The sequence below is a fragment of the Amblyomma mixtum genome, unplaced genomic scaffold (genome assembly GCF_055824585.1).
Source record: "Amblyomma mixtum isolate Tamu unplaced genomic scaffold, ASM5582458v1 scaffold_18, whole genome shotgun sequence".
NCBI lineage: Eukaryota > Metazoa > Arthropoda > Arachnida > Ixodida > Ixodidae > Amblyomma > Amblyomma mixtum.
In genome coordinates this window covers 792799-817667 of record NW_028317715.1, presented here as the reverse complement: position 1 = coordinate 817667, position 24869 = coordinate 792799, and the positions used below count along the sequence as shown (strand labels likewise).

General features: G+C 49.0%; 1 protein-coding gene across 1 annotated transcript in view; it reads right to left on the bottom strand.

Annotated features, from left to right (window-relative positions):
- Window positions 1-1293: 1293 nt before the first annotated feature.
- LOC149324775 (membrane metallo-endopeptidase-like 1) overlaps window positions 1294-24869 on the bottom strand; it is a 30971-nt gene continuing 7395 nt past the window's right edge. Inside the window, exons 3-6 of the mRNA XM_089565278.1 lie at window positions 21125-22178; window positions 7371-7802; window positions 5502-5684; window positions 1294-1482 (exon numbers count right to left, since the gene is read on the bottom strand). Coding sequence (XP_089421404.1) covers window positions 1294-1482; window positions 5502-5684; window positions 7371-7802; window positions 21125-22178 — 1858 coding nt within the window. The remainder of the gene's footprint in view (window positions 1483-5501; window positions 5685-7370; window positions 7803-21124; window positions 22179-24869) is intronic.

Here is a 24869-nt window from a genome sequence, read left to right as displayed (position 1 = left end):
TCAGGCTATGAGGGACGCCGTAGTGAAGAGCTTCGGAAATTTCGACCACCTGGGGTTCTTTAACGTGCATTGACATTGCACAGTACAGGGGCCTCTAGAATTTCGCCTTCGTCGAAATTCAGACGCCGCGGCCGGGATCGAACCCGCGTCTTTCGGATCAGCAGCCGAGCGCCGTAGGCACTGGACCACCGCGGCGGGGTATTTTTATATGGCAGCTTCCTTAATGCAGGAGGTGAAAGAGCAATAAATATAATTTTTACATTTGTCCAACAGCATGAAACGCTTTTGGGCTTTATTATCCACTGCGCGTGTGCAATACAAATATAAAATCGCATCAGTATGGCTTAAGAGTGGGTGAACAAACCAATTTTCTTTCTAATGAAGTTCATCTCTTCTGGTCGAAATATGGCGTATATACATCATTTTATCTGACGGCACAGGAGATAAGCGCGTATGCAAGTAGCCTACCTGAGCACAGCAGATCGAAGAAAGTTCAAATTTGACAACTCGCCGCGAGAGTTCAGTTTAGAAAAGCGGGCACACTGTTCAAAAACTTCGTTTTGAATCCTTCAACGTTCCGCAGCACAGGGAACAGTTCAGTTAGTCATGCACTGTGGTAGAAAGGTTTAGGTTTCGAAGTCCTTTAGACGCGATCGCTCCTGCTACGAATGAGGAAACGCAAGCACAAAGTATAATATAACCCGCAAAATTCCTGTATACGTGACGCAGTCCTCGGGATCTCCTTCCGGACAAGTAAGTGAATCTATAAAAAAGCTTCAGCAATGAGCAGGTCCTTGCCGCTGGTATGTGCAGATTCACAGTTCCGCAGCGATATTCACACTGACTAGGGCAGTCGTTATGCACAGAACGCGGAGTCAATCCCGTAAAAGGAATCAAGAACACAGAAATCCTATTCACACCTAAGCTCCGCTTATATGAGTTAACGTTGTTTCCGAGCTACCGAGAGGTTATGCACAAAACTGCTCAGTATAAGCACATTTTGCACCGCATAGCGAGCTTTAAACAATGTGACGTTAATTTTTCGTTTTCTTTGGTTAAACAGTTTCATTTTGCTTATAATGGAGGAGCCCTTTTAAAAAAACTATTTATGCTTTCAGGAAGATTAGAATGGATTTGTATGCAGAGCTCTAACAGAGGAGAAGTGAAGAATCTTACAAATGACATTGCAAAAAAAAAAACCTCAGAGGCGCAATAACTTATCAATACTAAAATAGCGCAATCTATGTGCGGTTCAGTAGAACCATCCGTGCACTGATTGGCTGCAAGCAGGGGTCAGTCGAAAAAAGTGCACTGTTTCCCAGGGTTCATCCTGGAGCCCGCGGGGCACTGGAAGGCTTGAGCGAAGGGCGCAAAGTTCATCATCGCCTTATTGCAGTCGCCGCCGTAAAGGTTGTTCTTCTCTTCCGTGGCGCAGCTAGTAAGGCAGGCAGTGATGAAGAACACCTTGGCTTCGCTCAGCTCCTGCGAGCGAGATTGCAGGGCAGTTGCAAGTTGTTACACATGTGAAACTAAGCTCGGAGGAAACACAAGCAGATTTTGAGGTGAACGACCACCAGCTGAGTTTGCAACAACTTCAGTCGGCTACGAGGCAGATATTACGCAGGTAGATGCTTGAAGCTATCTCAGGAACCTACAAACACTGGAGCCACTGCTGCAAGGAAAAACAATGGTTTTATTGTTTAATCAATTGCACAGAAACGCGTCAGAGGCGGCAATTTCCAAATATCTGACTTGTGGAAGAATTTTGTGCGCATCGGTTTGACTCAGGCGGCTCATAATGCGGTGACAGAGATCGTAGTCACTCGGCAGTTTTAAAAATTCAGGGGGCACTTTGACTCGTAGAGGCGAAAGCGTTTTACGCACCACTTTCACTGCTTCTGTAGCACTGTTGGCGTCACATGTAATTGAGTACTAATTACTAAGTGATGACAAATCACTAATTAATGGCTAATTGCTGATTAATGCCTGAATAGTAATTAACTGCTAATTAATGACGTTTAAGCTTCGCCTTTAAGAGTGGAACGCGACAGCGTGTTGTAGCGTTGCGAGGGAGCCCACGGAACGCCACCACCCGTTCGGCGCGATGCCTTGCCGTTTGAACGCAACGGTTTTTTGAGGAAAGAAAATGGCGCAGTAATTCTCTGTCATCTTGGTGGACACCTGAACCGCACCGTAGAGGAAGGGAGAGTGGGAGTGAAAGAAGAAAGACAAAGATGGCCCGTAATGAAGAAAATGAAAATTGTATTTGAGGAAAGAAAATTACGCAGTAACTGTCTCACATATCTCGGTGGACACCCGTCAAAATTCAGGGGGTGGGGGGTGCACTTTTTTGACCTAAAGTCCGGTCACTGATGTGTGGCTAAGATGTTAAGCTTCGCCTCTTATAGTGGAACGCGAGAGCGTCTTGCAACGCTGCCATGGAGTCCACAGAACGCCATCGCACATTCAGTTCTACGCCTCGCTCGTCGGTAAATTGGTTTTTGAGGAAAGGAAATGTATTTCTCTCTCATATCTCGGTGGAGAGCTAAACCTCGCCGGAAGGGAAGGGAGGAGGATGGCAGTGAGCGAAGACACCGTATTCACTAGACGCACGTTTGTTCATTCCAAACCATCGAACGTCACAGACCCGTTCTTGCGCACTGTGTGCCAAGTGAAGCTGCGGCGATTGCTGCCGGAGTTTGTGGTATCTACAGAAGAGCTCTCTGGTGGAACTTTTCGTTACTACAAAGGGATTGTAGCAAGCGTTCGGTTTCTTTCGGCACGTTTTTCCACCGATTATTTGTGGAAAAGTGAAAGGAAAAAGTTGTACAATGATCTTTGTGATATTGTTTTCCCAGACCCAATGTACAGGGCCTTGTACAGTGGAGGCCCGGGAGGGGATGTTTTAAAAAGGGTGAAGAAAATGCAGGTGCCACCAGGAGTAAAGACTTTCTTTTTTAAGTTGCACACCGGGACGTTACCAGTTAAAAGTTTCTAGAGGGAAAGAATTTTTTTTTTCCGCGGGGATCGAACTGCTTAATTTGTAAACTGCCTGAAACAATAGACCATGTTTTTTTTGCATAGCTGTGAAGGGGTTTATTTTTGGGACGTGTTACAAAGGACCATAAAGAAAGAGCTACCACTTGACGCGCACGGAATTTGCTATTTAAGCACTGATAATGAGGATGGGGCACCTTTTGATCTCATAATGCTCTTGGGCCTCCACTGTATATGGCGTTCCAGAATGGCAGGCTACCATTGTGACAAAGACGCACGACCGGCCCGAATTTATTTTCGGGAAAGCATGGACTGGTTTCTTGCAATCCAAAAAGCAGCTGCGGAGCCTCCCGAGTGGCTCTCAAGACTAGAGCCGTTGTGTATGTTGCGGGAATTTTAAGCTGACGAAGCCAGTCTCGTGCTGGCTGCCCACGACAGTGTCGTATGTATATAGCGTTATGTGTATTTTTGTTGTGCAATGTCATGCGCCAAACCCAGGCAATAAAGAAAAAAAAAGCTGGCATGGCGGAGTGGTAGCATGCTCGTCTCGCACTCCGAAGACCGGGGTTCGATTCCCGAGCTCGACCAATTTCTTACTCGGTTTTATTTATTTATATGGCCTGACTATAAAAGTTAATTAGGCTAATTGGGTAATTAAGCAATTAACTAAGCTCAGTCCCACTTACTTGGAGCATCACTATATGATCCCTTCAATTGGTTGCATGGTTACTAGCCAAAGTACAATTGGCCCCGTTTAAAATTGGCGCACTGTGACGTCACGACCGTTTCGACCAACTGAAAAGCGTGAAATTTCTGTCGACAACTGCTGCTTACACCGATGAGACATTAAAGGCTTTCGCCTTAAAATCTTCGAGACTTTAATTCACGCTCATGGAACATTGAAACAACTTAAATTGATGTTTGTTGACATGCTGCACAGGTTTTGCATTTTTGCAGTAAACATTCTCGGCCAACTAATTAATAAAAAGTCTGCTCCAATTCACGTTTGTATTTTAACGACTGGCTAGCTCTGTAAGAACCTGCGGAAGTAGTCAAGATGACCTTCCCGCGTTCTACAATTTTACTCCAGCGGAGGAGTCAACCGAAATACACTTTCCGCTAACATAAGGGATAATCTGGCAATGACCGGCGTCGCCTAAAGGCAATGAACAATTTCAAGATTGTAGTACAAACCTTTTGCGTGGTAAAATATGACAGCCATAGATTTTGCCAACGGCATGCGAAAAGATATGATGCCACTGACACATCGAGTGCGATTGCTGGTGGCAAAGCTAAGCAGAGAGTCGTGACCAGGAGAACATATTCTGTGGAGACCAGGATACCACTGCCTCAAGAGGGACATGGTGAAGGAGCTCAAGAAATATGGCGTGCCTACTGCTTTCCGTGTTCATGTATGCGCCTCGTTAGCAGCATGAATACTACCCAGAGGGTAGCCTGCGATGTGAGTTTTACGGCATTGTCCACAGGCGCCTCAAGGATGGCATTCGAGTCAAAAAGCCTTACATAGGCATCATGGCAAGAGCTCTCGTCCCCATGGAGGAGCAACCTCAGATGACTTTATCGGCACCAAAACTGCAGCCATGATACAGATCTTGCATTGTGTAACGCAGAGGTAATCTTGTTTAACGTTTATGGGGCTTATTGTCTCAAAGCGACCCAGGCTGTGAGGTACGCCGTAGAGCAAGACTCCAGAAATTTCGTCCACCTCGGTCTCCTTAACATGCACTGACATTGGACAGCGCACGGGACATTGGAATTTTGCCTCCATCGAAATTCGACCGCTGCGGCCGGGATCGAACGCGCGTCTTTCGGGACAGCAGCCGAGCGCAATAACGACTTAGAGGTCTGCCTTATTGATGCTATATGGATGAGCGTAAATCGACAGTGAGTCACAGAGCTTCATACAGTGCTATAAAATGAATTAAAAGAAGAAATCTGAAAGGAAATAAACCTCTAGGACTGGTGTACTGGAGGATTAAAGGACTATTTCGATGCTTATAGTTTCGCAACTTATTCAAAAAAAATTCTTCGAAGAAAGTAAGCCCAAGCACTGGAATGTTCTGAAAGGGTCTTTTAGATGACGGTTGGTGGCCGCGTGATAAATCAAAGGGTTTCTGGAAGGTGCATATGTCAAAGGAAGATTTCAAGGTCGTTTTTTTCGGTGGCCTCAAGGTAACCCATTATAAACACTCTACCCCCCCTCCCGTAAGTGCTTTTATCTCGGTTACGCCAGTTTATCGCTACATTATTCTTAAAATATCGAAGAAGAGAAATTCACTGCGATTGGCGATGGTTATATTGCGACCTTACGCCACATAGCGAATAATTTCATTATCATTTTCGAAATTAACTATCCAAGGGCGGATGTTTGTCTAGCTCTTTCAAATGAGTCTGCTTTACCTACTTTTCACACTCCTGCTAGCAAGGTAAAAATGAGAGCCAATTTACAGTGAGTGACCAGAAAAGATTTTTCGGCCACTTACATCAGAGAGCTGGAGTTCATTCTTTTCGGCGTGTTGCTGAAAGGCTGCGAACGCAACCTCCATCGCCGGTACTTCAGGGAATACGCTGGCGTTATAGCGTAGACAGCCCCGTTCACGTTGCCGGAATCTAGGTTTGACGGCCTCGCTTAGCCAAGAGGGTACAATGTAGCCCAGTGGGTTCACCTGGAAAATTACATATGAGCTCGACGACTTCACTAATTTGGTGCAACACTATGAAAGACATAATGAACGGGACACTAGAAAATGCCATTTTAGTTGCGAAATGTAGCACAACTGATGCAGGTGGATATAAAAGAAACTGACGCGCATATATAAGATAACCATAAACTTACAATGACATTCAGTTCAACGCCACAACGATGCCTAAGAAGCCGCTTCAATTACAACACAATATTACAAAGTAGTTCTTCCGAGTAGATGCAGATGGGTGACGTGTTTATGCAGGACGAGTGCGGTAGTCCACAAGTAAAATTGTCAGTTGCCGTTAGTTTCGTAGCTTACATGCAATGCACATGGACGAAAAGCCATGGCTTCATCCACTAATTTCCTGGTTATAGAGGCACTCTCCCCGTCAAAAGTACACATTCCAAGGAGTCTGCTTGTAAGCAGTTAAGCGGGGCTCCATAGTATATCTAGAGTGCAAATGCGGCGGGATTGACGACGCGATGCCATTCCTCTTTCGAGAGGTTACGGTCGTTGAGAATGCATAACGTGGCATGCAGCAGGCCTCAGAAGCAAATCAAGCCACTTGGTGCATACACTTTTGACGGAGAGTGCACGTCAAACGTCTACGCGCGTGGCGAAGAAAAATTATTTGGGCTTAACAGAGCACCAACTCCGAAGAAGTAAAGCGTAATCACATTTGGTTAGGGCAAACAACAAGCGCTACGAATGACAGCGCGCATACAGGAGGCACATTAATATGAAAAAAATCACGATTTACGTGAGGTGACTACACAATGCGGTGAAGTACACCATGCGGAGAATAGAGAAGTGGAGAACAAGGATGTTGCTCGAGGGAACGTTATCGATCAGAGTTTGCCTGGGGTGGTCAGCGCAGTCACCGTTTTGTAACATTTTTCACCTAATTACTTGTTTTCTCGCTTGCGTTCGGTAAGCCCCGCCTATGATAATGGAAACAGCGTTCCATGTCACTTGAAATCTATGAACCTTGGCATCACAGTCGAGAGAAACTATTACTATTGTAGCAAAAGCAAAAAATCGAAAAAAGAATTGCAAGCCGTTTCTTCTCGTGGCTATGCGCCCAGATTAGAAACATGCATATACGAGAGAAGTGCACCAATTTTTAATTTCTCTCACTTGTAACCTCACATTTTCGCCCCAGTTTTAGCTTTACCAAAGCTGGACGGAATAAATTCTCTTCGTTGTCTATATCCGACTTTATTAAGGTCTCTCCGCAATGCCATGTCAACAATCTTGCACTGACATTGCACCGGTTCTTGAGCATAGCCAGTTGGACAACAATTCGTTCACACCAGTGTCTTGTCGTGCACGGGAAAAAGCACACGCCTTCTAAGAAGGAACGTTACTTTGAATCAGTGCGCATCGCGCAGTAACGACCAGAGCGAACTGTTAGCCCGTTCCACCACCGAGGTATTTCAACGCTTTTTTCCGTTCTCTGTGGATCGCCCGAAACTTTAGTGATCTAAGGATAATGCTGAAGTAAAAGGCAGGCTGTCAATTACTTGCTCAGGGCGGGCTGTACTTCCTATAGCCTACCTAGTTTTTCATTCTCATACCACTGGTTACGCGATAAAAGCTGTTATCTATATTGTCCTCTACTCATAAGGCGCTCTTCGTTCGAGCGCCACTTCTTCGCGTCCTTACTTTGACACCCTCGCGGTCCACCGATCCGACCAGTTCCCGGGCATAAAAGTAGCCGAGACCGCCGTGTATCATGGCGTTGGTGCCATCCGGGTAGAAAAGGGGCGGTGCCAGGGCGCCCAGCGACAATGCCAGCTCATTCAGCACCGGCACGTATTCGATGTACGGCTGAGCGCTGCTCAGACGGAGCCGCTGCTCCTGGACTCCCGCCTCGGAGCCGAAGAGGGTATGGATGTTGCATCGGGCGTCAATCCAGAGGTGCGCGAATGAGGAGGCATTCTCGCTGAAGTTGGCGTAGGCCTCCTCGATGCCTTCCACTGTGATGTACTTTTCGGTCGGCCACAGCACGGTGCGCACGTTCTTCAGCTTCTCGACAGCGACGCCGATGGTCTGGTTGTCCATCCACGAGGCAGCGGTAATTTTTTGGATGGCCATCTACAATACGAAGGAGACAGACCCGCACTTTTCATTCGAAAATGTCAATAACAAAAATGTTATAGAATGAGCGTGAACCGGGAGGGCCTCGAATTCTATGCCGAGGGTTTACAGTGCTTTTCTCGGGCTGGCAAATGCTACACCTCACAAGACCCCTTACAAGGGAGGCCATCTTATAAAAATTCTGCAAGTCATCGGCTTACAAAACAATGGCAGAATTTTCCTCCTTTTTTCGCGCTTTCTTGTCCATGAAGGCTCTCGTCGAAATATTTTGTATGCGTTTGGAAAGAGCGATCTCGCCACCCTCCAGCAGAGTTGCAGCGCACTTATAGCGGGTAATTTCATCTAAATTTTTCGATGGGGCCCTTTGGTGATCCGAAGTGTGATGAGGCAAAAGCCATTACCGCAACGGTCTCCAACGTCGTTACGCTAGACTAGGAGAACTGCATATGTGATGGTAGGAACTTGGCGTAGCATAGTGGTTAGCACGCTCGGCTTTAAAAAGGAAGGATGTTAGGTCGATTCTCTCCGTGCACAAGATTTTTTCTTGGTTAATGACTAGCTAGTCAGGACTTGTGACTATTATAGACTAATTATGACTTTCACTTCTGATGTAACGGACGGACGGACGGCCGACAGAGTCATGGTCGCGAGTATGAGTCACTAAAGGCTTTCATCTTACTATTTGCTCATTGCACTGCAGTGTCAACTGTCAGGTGGTGCTCAGAAAAAAGAAATTTCGGTTTTCCCCATGGCGCGTACTACCGAATATCTTTTCATTGGGGAGGACTGACTGCTTCACAATAATATCAGGGATGTGCAAACACTATGTGTTGTACGTCTGGTGATGTTCTACTGGAAGCTATGAGGGTAATAAGTTTAAAGGCATCCCAAGTGAGGGTGGCTGACTGCCATTCAAGCTGCAGTTGTGAAATTTTATAATTTCCTAGCGGAGCTCTGTGGTGGATTTGCTACTTACTCTGAACGAATACAATCATTTCTGTCCTCAAAATCACCGGACCAAAATTGCGGACAAATGCTTCATTGTTCATTCTAAGAATCCTGCAGCTGGAATTTTCGTCAATAACAGCACAGAAAATGCTATTCCGCTTCTACTGTACGTTGCTGGAACCATCGGCACACGTGCAGTCGTTGATAATCTTTAATTACTCCCTCGTGCTATATTAGTTTTCCTGGAGTAAGAAAAACTAAATAAGTTAACTTAGGTGAAAAGTAAACTGGCTGATGAATGTGTTGGTGCGGCATAGAACAGAGAAGAGAACAGCGCTTCCAGGCGGCAGTTCTCTGCCACGTTTACTATTGACTAACTAGCCCAAGACCAAACTGTAAGTCAGGGGTGACACAAGAATATAATTGCGTGACACGATCGCTGCTAGAAACATTTGTTCCGACTCTGCGGCTTTGGAAGAAAGAACTCTCAAACCTAGTAAAATTATTTCAGAAAAAAATAGCCCGAAGCAAGAGAACTTCCTTATATTTCAATATTTAACTAGGCGCAACGCACAGCATAGAGCAAAGACACGCAAGAAGAAGTGTGCACATCGATTAAGCCGGAATAAAGAAATTCAGGAATTCATTTCATATGTTTAACTAGGAGCAGCGCACAGCATAGAGTTCAGCAAGCACAAGTGCGGACATCTTATAAGCAGGGATAAAAAAATACAAGAATTCACCTTATAAACATCAGACCGAGTCAGTTAAGAATTACCTAACGTACATGCGAGAGAAGCCAACAGCCACGGAAACCAAGGAGCACATGTTGATTTACGTACATGGTGATTTACGTATGGAATATTACAGTGATGAGCATAATGAAGGCGAGACAGCCATCCAAGGACTGAGTCAGTTAAGAATTACCTAACGTACTTGGTGATTTACATATGGAATATTACAGTGATGAGCATAATGAAGGCAAGACAGCCATCCAGGGCATATCTTAAGGATAAAAACTGATATCTAATTTCCGAGCGTAGCCCATGAATCAGGACTCATTCTACTGATCAACAAGCAATTTGACAACAGAACAGGAGATGCAGGGTGCACAAACTAAGAAAAGACAAATTAGGGTCACTCCCCTGTCTTTCTAAGAAAGCCGTGAGGTGGTGATTACTTTCTGTCCTTAGCTCCTTCCGAACACCTGCATACACGTTTTGGGATCAGTGCACGTTAAATATCCCCAGGTACTAGAAATTATTCCGGAGACCTCCAGTACGGCACCTCTTTCTCTCTTTCATCTTTCACTCCCACCTTCCTCCCTTCCCTTACAGCGCGGTTCAGGTGTCCGCCGAGATATGTGAAACAGATATACTGCGCCATTTCCTTTCCTCAAAAAACCAATTTACCAATGCATTTTTCACCTTTTCAAGCTTTCACCCATTCCCTTTTTCCTTTCACATCTTTTTGATCCTCCCCCTCCATTGTTTGCATTCGTGCTTTACAGTATTGAAGTACCTCACGCATGCTTTAAAAGCTGCGTGTTTAGAATGCCGTAGTGCACTCGAAAAAAGCTGGTTCTCCAGATGAAACGCCGTGAATTATATCCTGCTATGTTTTTCAATTTATTGTGATATTCTCATACATTTCTGATTATAGTTATAGAATAAACCATGGCGCGGCGAAGATTCAGATCGTGGGCTTTCTTAACTTCAGGGGCCACTCAAGCCCCACCTTAAGCGTCTGGCGCGATTGCGGTAATGGGTTCCTTCTGTGGCCTGGGCTGCACTTTGCATATTACTTCGCAGAGACGCGCATTCTTTATTTTACACTCACAAGTCATGCGAAGTCCTAATAGCACCCCTGATTCAATGCTGGGCGGCCAAGCGCTGCTTCCCTGGACGGGCGGGTCGGCGTTCCTGGCCTGGTGTGCAGACGCGTGTGCGTATGGGCTCCGGCCATTTCTCCTATCTTGACCGACTTTTGACCTTCCGCCGACTTTTATTGTGTCTCCCGAAGTTCACGAAGGTGCTCGGCACCTGCCCAGCCCAATTTCGGGACCGGCACTCCGTTTTTGTGACCTGCATGGACACTTGTTTCCACCGAGCCCAGCGCCAGCCTCGCTAAGCCTACCGCCGCTGGCGATAGGCTCTGCTTCGCAGCCGGGCCGAGTGCTTCGCCAAGCATGGACATCGTCACCGTGGAGGGGGAGGATCTAGCCCCTCAAGATTATATACCCACGGACTGGACCTACGTAGCCCGCTGCTACGAACGCGGCCTCACCGCTTCTTCATCGAAACGCACTCCCAAGCCACCGCTGACGGAGACGCCTTCCGCGTCCGCCCAGCATACCGCGTCCCAGAAGCTACCTCCCTCCACGTCACGTAAGCTACCTCGAGGTGCACCGTCACTGCCACGTCTCCCTCTTGAAGACTTTAAAGTCATCATTCGCCCTCGCGGGGGCCTCAATCTGCGTGCCTGGGGCGAGAACGCTCTTCGCAGAGCAATCACCTCAAGCCTTCATTTGACTTACTCCGATACCGCAGAGGGCCGCCTTCGGGTGAATTTAGTTCACAACACCCTCACCTTTAGCACCCCGAACCGGGACCGCGCCATCACTTACACGAAGCTACAGGAAATCATCCTGGGTCCGACAAGCTACCCAGTTGCCACCTATTTGGCCCCACCAGGCGCATACGTCCGAGGTATCATTCACCACCAATACGTGGATGAGACCCAGGAGGAAATCATGGAGTACTTGATACCCCAGAATCCAGAACACTGCATTCTCTACGCCCGCCGTTTAGGCAAGACCCAATCTATTGTCATCACTTTCGCAGGGACAAAGGTCCCCCGCCAAGTCTCTTACGCAGGAAGTGCTGTGCGCTGCTACATCTTCAAGAACAAAGTGGAAGCCTGCCTTAACTGTCGCAAAACGGGACACCGAGAGGACGTTTGCCCGTCTCCCAAGCTCTCAGCAAAGCGGAAAGTTGGGCAAGTTGGATAACGTTCATGATGTAAAAAATAGCGCACAGGGAACGCACGGGACGGAGAGTAAACGACGCAGACAAGCGCTATTCTTGTCTGCGCTTGTCTGCTTGTGCGCTTGTGCGCTTGTAGCACTTGTCTGCGTCGTTTACTTTCCGTCCCGTGTGTTCCCTGTGCGTGTCCCGTGTGTTCCCCATCATCCCAAGCTCTCCAAGTGTCCTCACTGCGGAGTTTGCGACCCTGACGAAACCCATGAATGCACCCCCACTTGTATAGTTTGTTCTGGTCCTCACCAGACCGGTTCCTCCAAATGTAAACGCCGCTACAAAGTGCCTGCTGCCGTACTGAAACGCCAGCTACAAGCTGACTCAGACAGTGCCTCCACCTCCCATCGTTCCCGATCCCGGACCCGTCGCCAAGGGTCTGGAAACACCTCGGCCAAAATGGATTCTAACCGCTCCTCCTCCTCTTACCGGCGCTCCAGCCGGAATCGCTCCCAGTCCTTCCCACCCCTGGACTCCAAGTCGTCTCCTCACCGAGAGCCCTCCACGAAAAGCCAGGTGAGCTGAGCAGCTGCGGCTTCTCACTCTCAGCAATCTCAGTCTCGTGATTCAGAGCTGCAAGCCCTGCGCGACGAGGTAACAGCCCTTAAAGCTAGCAATCATAGACTCCATCAAGAAAACGCTTCTTTAAAGCGTCCACCCTTTGCACCGGATCCACCACCTCAAACAAATGCCACTCTACCACATCAACCTGTTCCTACCATCTCACCTCAGGCGCCCTCATCTACTCCCCCGCAACCCAAAGATACTACCTCTAGTCCTCCCTCTAAGCGGAAAGCTACCTCCCGCTCAGAACGCTATGTTAATTTTGCCGACCTCGAGGATTTTGAGGCTCGCCTAGAGGAAAAATTAGAGGCTAAAATTGATGCTAAGCTCGAAGCGAAACTTGCTGAGTTCTCCCATCAAATCCAACAGCAAATGCTCCAGTTCCAACAACAAATGCAGCAGGAAATCCAACAACAACTTAAAATCCTCATGCAACAGATCCAAACACGCGTCACAGGCCTTGAAGCTAGGGGAGACGCAACGGCCGCCCTCCACACGACGCGCGGTAAACCATACGGTCGCTTGCCGCACGCTCCCACCACCCAACCCATCTTAGCTTCACCCACACTTCACCATGGCGCCCCGCCACCTACTTAATGTGTGGCAATGGAACTGCAGGGGGTTTCGCCGCAAGCGAGGCAACCTGCAGCAGTATGTCCAAAATTCCGACATCCCCCCTGATATCATCGCCCTTCAGGAAACTCATGGCCCCAGTGAAACTACCTGGCTATAAACCATACTCCCCCCTAGATGTCACCACTCCCGACACAGCTATTTTGGTTCAACGCAACCTGACGGCCGTCCAACACTCCTTAGACGACGTTTGGGTAGACTGCGTCTTGCTCGAACTACTCCCTCGTAAAAGGGGCGAACAAAGCCTCTTCATTCTTAACCTTTATAGCCCTCCAAAAGACAGAAGACGCGACTTCACCACCCTTCTTTCCCGGGTCAACAGGCTCGCGCACCATTCCGGTCTCCTCATTGTAGGAGATTTCAATGCACACCACCCCGCTTGGGGTTACCGCACCGCCAACCGAAAGGGTAACACTCTGTGGTTGCGAGCACAGGAGCTGGGCTTCACCCTTGTTACTGACCCTCACACCCCCACCCGCGTAGGAAACAGCGTGTCTGTTGACACTTCACCTGATCTGACATTCTGCAAAAACGTACGGTTCGATCAGTGGCTCAACACTGGGAATACCCTCGGCAGCGACCACTATCTCCTCGCGACCACCCTCAGCATGTCCCCGTTCCGCCGGAGAGGTCGCCCGACCCTAATCACGGATTGGGACAAGTTTCGTTCCCTACGTGCTCAGAACGCCCCTACCCGGATTAATAACCTGGACGAGTGGATCTCCAAACTGCAGGCAGATGTCTCTGCTACTACTCAAGAGTCACCTATCACGGCTGATCAATTCAATACAGACAGCCGTCTCCTCCACCTATGGCAGGCCCGCGAAAGCCTGCAAAACCGTTGGAAAAAACAGCGCCACAATAGAACGCTTCGGCATAGAGTAGCTCAGATAGACAAACAGATTGAGGCGCACACTATCGCACTGACTACCCAGCAATGGGGTCAAGTTTGTGACAACAAGCGTGGACAGTTCGGGCTAACTCGCACCTGGCACCTTCTCCGTTACCTTTTAGACCCAGACGGTTGCGAAACATCCCAACGAGACAGCATTTCCCGCATAGTCCATCAACACCCCGGCTCAGACCAGGATCTTCTCGATGAACTTCGTGTGCGCTATCTCAATACTACTTCCCCGGACCTTCTCCCCCCCTACATGGGCGGTGCCAACCCTGCCCTCGATCAGGAGATTTCGGAAGCTGAGCTAAGATTCGCTCTCACTCAGCTCCGTCCTAACTCTGCCCCGGGACCGGACGGCATTTCCAACAAAACTCTCCGTAATTTAGATGACCCGTCCATTGAGGCCCTCACTGCCTTTATGAATGATTGTTGGAGAGAGGGTAAAATCCCCGCAGCATGGAAACATGCACGCGTGACTTTCATACCGAAGCCAGACAAACAACTAGCTCTCGAAAACCTCCGCCCCATCTCCCTCACTTCCTGTGCTGGGAAACTAATGGAGCACGTCATTCTCAACCGTCTCAATAATTACGTTGAAGATAACCATCTCCTACCTCACACCATGATTGGTTTCCGCTCAAATCTCTCTACGCAAGACATTATGCTCCAGCTCTCACGAGAGATACTGTGCCCCTCTACCAGAGCGGGCACAAAGGCTATTCTAGGGCTTGATTTAACTAAAGCATTTGACAGCGTCTCGCACGGAGCTATTCTCACTAACCTCTCCCTATTAAATCCAGGTCACCGTACCTACGAGTATATACGTACTTTCCTCTCTGGTCGTACAGCTGAACTTAGCTTTGGCTCTCTCCTCTCAGACCCTATAAACCTCGGTAGCAATGGTACATCCCAGGGATCTGTTCTCTCCCCATTTCTTTTCAATGTCGCCTTGCTCACGCTACCTTCTAAATTAGACGCTATCCCCCGGCTATCCCATACCTTATACGCAGACGACATTACCCTCTGGGTTTCAACAGGCAACGATGCTGAGGTCGAATCCGCACTTCAACAAGCGGTCGATGTCATTGAGCGCCATGTAGCCGCAGCCGACCTCTCGTGCTCCCCTCAGAAGTCCGAGCTGCTGCACATCCGAGGTCAACCCGGCCTCCACGGCCATCCTCCCATCTGCATTACTGCTAGTGGTCAGCCCATACGCGAAGTATCCACCATTAGGGTATTGGGGCTCCTCATCCAGAGCAATCGGAAAAACACCGACACTCTAGCTAAACTTACAGTCTCTGTATCGCAGACCATTCGTCTAATTCGTCGCATTGCTAATAAACATAGAGGCATGCGAGAGGCCGACCTCCGACGTCTTGTTCAGGCGTTTGTTATCAGTCGCCTCACATATAACCTCCCTTACCTCTACCTTAGCTGCCAGGAACAGGACCGCGTTGACTGCCTTATTCGACAGGCATACAAGGCGGCTCTTCATCTCCCCCACCGGACCCCCACGTATAAACTACCGGAATTAGGGGTCTACAACACTGTGACGGAGCTCTCGGAAGCTCATCTCACTTCTCAGTACGAGCGTCTCACTCACACCTCCACGGGACGTCACATACTCGACAAGCTTGGAATATGCATCGAAACAACCGCACCCGACAGGGTCCAGCTTCCACACCATATCCACAGTAACCTTATCGTTACCCCTCTTCCTAAAAATATGCACCCAGAGTATCATGTCGCTCGCCGCAAGCACAGGGCTAAGTCTCTGCACAAAAAGTATTTAACACATCACACAGCAGTCTATGTCGACGCCGCCGAATACCCCGACCGCGAAGCTTTTTCGCTTGCGGTTGTAAACTACTGTGGACGGCCGCTAGTTGCGTGCTCCATTCCCGTCAGATCACCTGAAGAGGCCGAGGAGGCGGCCATAGCCTTGGCGATGGTCTCCACCTCTGCAGAAACCATCCTCAGCGACTCTTAATCTGCGATTCGTAATTTCGCCAAAGGCCGGGTCTCCCCTGTCACCCTCTCTCTCCTCCACTCCACCAAACTTCAACTCCGCCCGATCCAATTGATCTGGGTCCCTGCGCACTCATCGCATCAAGGGAACGAGGCGGCCCACAATTATGCCCGAGGATTCGTCGACCGGGATGTGGTGTCGCCCGTCCTGCTGACGGCGAGAGAACGTATGGTTACATTTCATGACATAACCATGCACTACCGCTTAGGTAGACTTCTATATCCCCCCGCACATAGTTCTCTCACCAAACCCCAAGAAGTTGCGTGGAGGCAACTCCAAACGAACACTTTCCCCAACCCCGCGATATATGCCCGCATATACCCTGGGGTCTACTCCCCTTCCTGTCAACTGTGTGGCCAACATGCCACTCTATCCCACATACTCTGGGCTTGCCCTCGGGACTCCCCCCCTCGAGGCTTGCAGCTCTCGAATCCAGACCAGCGGGAGGCCGCATTGCTCAGTTCCGACTCGGACACACAGATCTGAGTTGTGACAAGAGCCCTAGAAGTCGCCGAACGCCACGGGCTCATGGCCACTTGATGGGGCTGTAACCCCACACCGTCAGATACATTTGTCGACGGAAATAAAGTTTATCCTCCTCCTCCTCCCTGGACGGGCGGGTGGCTGCTTCAAACAAAGCCACAGGTTGGGCTCGTAACAGCTACGCTGCTCTCCTCGAGCAAGCTCTCGCAACCATTCATTATTATTACCTGCCACGATGGGCAGTTTGCACACAGCGCGATAGGAATGCTGTAACGAGATCACAAGGTCACGTCATCTTTGTCTCTTGACAATTAATTCATTTATTTATGCTCAATTTTATGCAACATCTCCCTTGCGAGCCTTTTACCTCAAGGGCCGCGCAGCTCTAGCGAAGGCACCCTGACACCCATGCAACCCGCGAATACCCAATCTTCAACAAACGCCGACATTCGTCGAAAGAGGGGCGTGCAGAGGAAATGCGTACGCAAAAATGCGCCATCTTCGACACATGCATCAAGGAGGCCTTAGCAGACGCCTGTGGAAAGTGATGGGTTCTACTCGTCGGCGTTTCTTGCGCAGATGCGGAGACAGACGGGAAGTAGAGGTCAATAAAGGAATACCTCGACCGTGGCAATATTGTATAGTGGTTAGCTGAAACTTGACAAAAATAAATAACTATGGCGCAGCGTCAACTACGAAAACGATTCAATTTTGGGAAGGAATAAGAAAGGAAAAAGGTTATAAGGATCAAGGTAGAAGTAGAGGTAAACAGTCCACCATCTTAGCGCCGCTAAGGAATGGGCGCGGCACTACAGGTATGTGACTAGCTGACGCGCCCTGGCCCCTCACGACGGAGGTTCAGCGAGAGATCGTCGGTATTGCGGGAAAACGCAGCACTATGTGCAGTGCAGCAGCTAGCCGGAGCCGTCATCTGCGAGCAAGTGCGTGACCATCTGCGTGTTTGTACTGACGATACCGTGGCCAGCGCATGCCGCTCGCTCGCCGCGGTGGCCACCATCCCCGCCCTGCAGCTGCATCGCCTCCAAAGAGTGGCTTCCCTGGGCTCTTCGACCACAGCGGAGCTAGAGGGCCTTCGGCTGGGCTTGGAGGTGGTGCTCACCCCTACTCCACCGCCGCCCAGGTGTGTTCTGCTGTGCGATTCCGATTTACGTGTCACCCTTAGCCGACTGCAGACACGCGCCCATGCACCTCGTTGCTGTGCGCGTTACGCGAGCACATTGAGCGTGTCGCGGAGCGTAGATTTAGTATTCGTGTGCAGTGCGTCCACGGCACTGCCGCAACGAGTGCGCCGACATGCGCGCCACCGCCGCACATCAGCTTCCTCCCAGCGACGAAACACTCGCCCTGGAAAGCGTGCATGCGGTGATCTACGACCACCTAATCCTAATTTATTATTGCGCAGCCACCGTCTCTACCCGGCACCCGCCAAGGGGCTGAGTAAGGCGGAGGAGCGAACTCTGCGGCGCCTGCAGACAGGAACCCTTCTCTGTCCTGCAATAGCAAAACACTTCGATCCGAACACAGATGGGCGCTGCCCGCACTGTGGAGAGATCTGCGATATCTTTCACATGGTGTGGGCATGTACTCAGAATCCTCACCTTCCCCCCTCCCCCATCCCCGCCCGAGAGGCATGGGATACTGCCCTGCTCAACTGCTCCACACTGGAGTCCCAAAGGGCTCTGGTCAAGCGGGCGCGAGACGGGGCCTCGTAGTGCGGTGTCCCGGACTAAGGATACCGACCATGCAGCAGGGTTTTTTTACCCTCAAGCTCTCTTTGATTAAAGTTTTTCACCACCACCACCACCTCCGTCAGCAACACCCGTACCCTCGAATCGCGCGAGGGGAGCGCATTTCTGTCGTCCGCACGCGCCGATTGTCGCGCATCCCATGCGCGATCACTATCTGAGTGCGCTTCGGCTGCGTGTGGCCCGATGAGAGACGGGTGCGCCACGAATTTTAGTCGAGTGACGCGTGCGGTGACTGCGGCGCAGTGGAGATGTTGGAGAACATGCTCTTTCACTGTACCGCTTCTGCAGTTCCGCATCAGGAGATGCTCGTGGCCTGCAGGGTGCTGGGAATCATCCCAGATAGTCTCTAGGTGCTACTGTGGCCGCGCGGCAGTATGCGCACCCGTGACACAACAATTGTGAGCCTCTGTGCGTTCATCGAGCAGGAGGGCTTGACTTCCCGCTTTCTTTTTCCCCGGTAGTACACGCGCGACATGAATGCACCATTGGTGCTACCTCGGACGGTATAAAGGGTCGGGTGTCCCACTCCGGCCGCTAGTGCAGTGTGCCGTGCGCGCGACTAGTCCGATACAGGACGCTAAGAGCGCGGCTATGTACATGCAGTGTATTTCACCTTTTGTAATTGATTCTACAGAGTGGCCGCTCGAGCGCACTTCCTTCCGGACAAAGCCTGGGCATTTGCGCACGAGTGGCACGAACTTGATTACTTATGGGTTTTTTTTAATTGTGTACAAAGCTCTCCCCTCTCCTGTCTTGCTATCGCTCCCCTATATACTTCTCGCTATCCTTTCCCTTTCCGTTGAACGTGTAACGGCTGGAGCTCGGGTGCCTATGATATAAGATAGGATATGCCGTGGCCGGCAGCATTATTTTCCTCAACTTTTTCTTTTTTAATTAAACCACTGACAACACCCACCTTGAGAGCTGTGAATCGCACCTGACTCACAGATTTCACAGTCTCAAGCGGCATCAACGAAACCGTAAACCGGCTATCATGGCTATCACGGCTATCAAAAATAATTATCTCCTAGATGTTGGGAGTAGACACTGACAGAAAGGGCGACAGAAAGCATAGGAAGCATTGCTTGCGACGTTATTTCTTGTTTTTTTTATGTCACTCCTCATCTAAGTTTTTATTGTTAGTGTTGTTTTTCCGCCTTTTTTATTTTTATATTATATTGTATTCTATTGCACTGTATTGTACAGCATTTTTTTCTTTTTTGCCACTTTTTATTGTGATATTCGCTGTTATGCCTCTCTTCTCTTCACACAGTGATGAAATGCCCTGGTGTTCGGTGCTCACCCACGCGCAGTGGAAAATTACATTTGTTTAACCTTGAATAGTCCTGCAGTTCCTGGAGTTCCCCAGTATGCAGTATAAGTTTAGGGTTCCTCATTCGCACAAAACTATGCACCAATTCTGCGCAGTTATTAACAGAAAGGCGGTAGCCTATTATGTAAACTGCTGTACCGATCAATCAGTTGTTGTTAGCTGCAGACAAAAATTGATGCGATACATTTTAAATCGCATACAGCTTAATATACCACCAGTTAGCTACAATCATAAACAGGAAAATGAACTCAGTAGTGCAACAGTCTCTACATTTCGATGTTTGTTGTCTACACGTTTTTTTTTCAAGTGTTCGGTAGGATCAGATGGTAAACACAAACTACTCGTAAAATCTACACTAATAAGGAAAAAGTGAACAGAAAAAATCTACATTTCATTTAAAAGGATTCTAGAGGTTTGTGCTGCAAAAAAAATCTCTGCCCCTCCCGTAACCGAGAGTAGAGTAAGCATGAAATGTTTACGGGCCTAATGTCGTCTCGGTGGACACCCGAACCGCACCGTACAGGAAGGGAGGAACGCCACCACCCGTTCAGCGCGATGCCTTGCCATTTGAACGCAAGGTTTTTTGAGGAAAGGAAATGGCGCAGTAATTCTCTGCCATCTCGGTGGACACCCGAACCGCACCGTAATGGAAGGGAGGAACGCCACCACCCGTTCGGCGCGATGTCTTGCCCTTTGAACGCAGCGCTTCTCCCCCGAGCCCCTGTGCGCCTGCGCGGCTTTGCTTCGATGCGCGAAGCCCCTAAGCGATCACGTATGACAACGAAGTGTATCGTGGCATTTATGTGTTTTTCGCACGCGTTATTAGAAATCGGAAATTATAATTCCGTGCATTATCAAACGCACAGCGACAGATATCTTGATAAACATTGAGAAGGCACTGGCAGCAGTTTTTTTTGTGACTCCTTTGGAGACCAACCGGTGCTTGCATGCCGGTCGCGTAGGAGGGCTTAGAGAGTATCGTTAAATCTCGTTAAGTCTCGTACGGTGCCCGGATGTTCTCGTTTCAGAGCTGGTTATGCCGGCGCTGCGGTATTAGCCGGGCCGACCCCCCCCCCCCTCTCTCTTTACCGACTATGCTGGTTTGTTCGAGGATGGTGGTGTATAATTTGGAAAGGGCCAATCACCCTGAGAAAGATCCTTGCCCCCCCCCCCCCCCCCGTGCGTCGTTGCTACGGGAGGCTGATTCTTCTTTGTCCAGTGTTCGTTCTATGCACTATAGGCTGTAATTTGTGATATGTACGGTGTGTTAAAATAAGGTCATGGTGTTTCTGGGTGGCCACCCACTTTGTATACATTTGTTTTGCCCTCAGTCATGAGTGTGTTTCCAATGTTTTGTTTGTTTGCACTGTTGAATAAACTTCCCTTTTATTCAGAGCCCGGATGACTGGAATTCAGTGCCCGGATGAGTGGATTTCAGTGCCCGGATGAGTGGATTTCAGTGCCCGGATGATGGCTCTCCGTCTCGGCGTGACGTCACCACACTGCCGACAACGAGGGCTAAAAGCATTTCATGCTTAATACAGAGCACTTTTCCAACATGGCGACAATCGTACAAGATCTGCTAATAAATAACGTAGTACTTTCAAAGTAAAAGGTATTTGCTTACCTCTAAAATGCCGGACAGGTGAGCGTCGACAAGGACTCTCCTTTCCCTGGGGAAGTAGGAGGCGATAGTCATGGCGGCCACAAGCAGCTTGTAGTTGGCCTCCACCTGCGACGCGCAATAGCGAATTCGCGCCTCTTCCGCACGAGTCTTATCGCCGTGCATGATTTCCAGTGTGGCTGCTGGGTTTGCCATGATGCCGTATGTCCAAACAAAGAGCCATGCAAGGTGACGGCGCACGAGGCGGTCTTTGAACTTGCTGAAAATATCGCTGATGCCTTTTAGCAGAGCGAGATCACTGAAGAGAATCCAGTCGTCCAGTGTCAAGGGCGGGTGAATTTTCAGCACAGAGTTCAAAGCACGCCTCACTTCCTCGGGACTATCGGTCTGCGAATGCTTCTCCCAATCGCGCAGCGCGAATTGACCAGGAGTTCGAGGCTTGGACGTCCCAGGCCGTATAAGGAGGTCGAAAACATACTCCAGCATGTTGTAGGTCTGCGCGATATCCGCCGTTACAGGATCGCTGTCGGTGGCGTTGGCGAAAATCCTGAAGAGGGCTCCGTAAACGTAGTCGTGTTTGGTTCTTGGTACGTTTTTGAAGATAGCCCTCCAGACGGTCATCCTGTTGCTGTGCGAAAAGAAGATGCGCCGCTTTGGATATGCTGGAGTGCTGGGGAGAAACCTCATTTTGAACCAAAGATTCACGCTCCAGTTCAAAGCCAGGTCGAATAGGACATCAAGGGGCGACCCGCCTTCTTCCGACTGCTCCGGCCACACGAGACCCCGGGCGCGCATGAAGTCCTGAACGACGTCGACTTGCGACCCCGTCTGAGTCATGCAGCTGTTGAACATGGCGGCCGCTTTCCTCCCCGCGGGCAGCTTGTCTACGCCGTCTTGCAGCAGTGCTGAAAACTTGTTCTGCCACTGGCTCACCATGTCAGATAGCGCAGATGTGGAGTAGTCAGAAAACTTGCGTTCCCTCCAGTTGCCGCAGACGTGGGCCCCAAAGTCGTCGCACGGGTCCACGGTGAGATCTAGCTGGCCTTCTATGACATCCCTGCAGAAAGACGACTGATTTTATTTTTAAAGCAGGACGTGCCGCAGCTATGGAACACAGATTTCAAAACATAGAGGCCTCTACGAGGATCCAGCTAGTACCAATTTCTAGCCTCTGGTGCTAACAAAGACAAATAATTCTTAATGCCCTGAATTGGATAGTTTTTTTTTTTTACTGTCCTGTCAACCTTGTTTTTTGTGCTTAAACCTGAATTTCTGGAGATTTAAAAATCTTCACGTGACTTCTTAGCATTCCTAAATTCACCTGATGAAACGAATACGTTGAGAAGAAAGCTTGGATGGGAAGGACACATACTGCAATGACCATTGCACCCATGGGCTAAAAAAGCATAGGTCCGAACAATGGTTGCTAAAAAATGTAGATACCTAGTTGATTGATAGTTGTGACGCGGCAGAATATTTGCGATGAAGCTGCTGCAATTTGAAAGCATCGCACAGCAAATTTTTGGCAGTCCAGTGTGCTGCGTCCACCCATCGCACACCCACCTGAGACCCCTGTCGTTTGTTTCCCAATGCTCGGGGTATGCTTGACAGTGAAGGACTTGGACGCGCTTGATTGAAGGATTATGCTGCTAATGATACGCTGAAATTAATTAATGATAACCGCGTGAAATATGCATAGTTCAGTATGCCCTACAGGTTACATAGATCTGTTCAAAAAACGTTAATAGATGTTTGGACGTTCATCGTTCATAATTAACGATCTGTGTGTTTTAAGCACAGCAGAGGTAAGTTATAACGGCCGAAGCTATAACGAATTCTCTCATTACGAAAAATTGTGGCGTTCCATCATATTATGTATGAGGGCAATGGCCATTCCTCTCAGATGCAACAAACAACTTTGGCCACACCACGCGGGTGTCCGAAATGACGAGGCGCCGTAAACTTTTGTCGTAAAGTTTAAGAAGTGGCGCTTCCAGAAAGCGCGGAGATGGATGAGCGCCTCTTAGGCCTGGCGACAACGAACTGGGAAGAACATTCCCCTGCTTAAAAAAGATGTATGATGCAATAAATTCATACAGTTTATCGTACCAATATCATAGACTTATCATGCAAACCATAAAAAAATATCATACAAATGCCATTAATTTCTGTAAAATCATACAGTCATCACAGAGATATCATAGAAAATCATACAAATTGTTTGATATATCATTCAGATTGTATGATATTCTATGATAAAGCCTCTATGAGGTTATTGCATCACAAAACTTTTTTTCAGCAGGGTTGGTCCAAAAACAGAAATAAAAAGTTACATTGAAACAGATCGGCCAGGCGCTCGCCGATCAATTGGAAGCGAAATCATTGCTAGCCTGCTCGCAGGCTGCGCAAATCATCCTAAGTGGCACAACAAACGCAGTGTGCGTGAGATAAGGCCATCGCCAAAAGCGAAAGTACTCCAAGCTTCTGTTCTGTTCTCCTGTAATCCAGGCTATAGTGCTGAGGGACCGTGAGTCATGTTCGGGTTAAATAAATTGTCCATTTAGCATTGCTCTTCTTGATTTCAGCTCGGATATCATCTTGGTATCCCGAAATGTTTCACCAGTGCGACTTTTCTTTTAGTTTGGTCAGACGTTATGACGATCTCCACAGCGTCGTTTTAGGCACCAAGCGCTCGTAGCTCTCATTCTCGCTTGCTGAGGGCGAAGACTTCCTGAACTAGTAGCCTAAGATAGGCGCGAATCGGACGCCGAATTTGAGGGCCAACTTATCCGATATACTCCTGAAGTTTTTCCGTGTTGTGTCAGGAGTCACTACTGTCCGCAAATGACGTGGTTGCCGTGGAGCGCCAAAACTAGATCTGCGACATTGGGGGCGTCTAGGGCAGAACTGCCCGTGCCCGGCTTGCGCCCCGGGCACGCGCTGCCCCACATTATTTTCATCTCCTGTCGCACTGCGTAGCTGGCACCAAGGTATCAGCTGCGAGTTCTGAACTGAGCGCCACCGCGTTGCAGCGTCGCTGGGCGCTAAAATGAAGTAGAGCTGCCCGTGCCCGGAGCGTATACCGGGCATGCACAGTTCGGCCCTAGAAGCCTGTGATATCGCACCTCTAGTTTTGGCGCTCCTCGTCAACTCCGAGATTTCCGGATAGGGGTGATTCCGGACAGAGAAATGTCAGACGCCAGCAACCTACCATCCTTGGGCAACCTTCCGCCTGACAGTACCTCGCGCATACGGCACGTTGAGCGAGGTAGCGTCGCATAAATCCGCTTATGATCCGCGCCTTCCAATCGAACTTCTTCGAGGCATTCCAGATTTGTCCCGTAATCACGCATCAACGTTGCGCGCTCTATGTTACAGTTGACAAAAAGTATAGGGCCTCAATGTTGCATTCTGGTGCTACATGTTTTCTTTTCCGTATGCTCACCTTTTATGCCCTGCGACGGGTTTTCATTTTCTCGCAATGCAGCCATCTGATGCGAATGTCCTCTTTGAGGATATGGCTTGCTTATTCTAACAAAACAGTCCTTGGTTACCAGTAGTGCTTTGCCGCCTGTCGCGTTTGCCGTAATTTTCCCCCCAACACCCTAAAATTTTTAGATAACTCACAAAAATGATATTAAGAAAATTTAACTTTATGTGCCTAGTAAGTCTATTCAAAAAACAACGAAACAAAGGCTACAGCCGTGATAATTGACCGCAGTTGGATAGCAAAATCTTTGCTACTTCC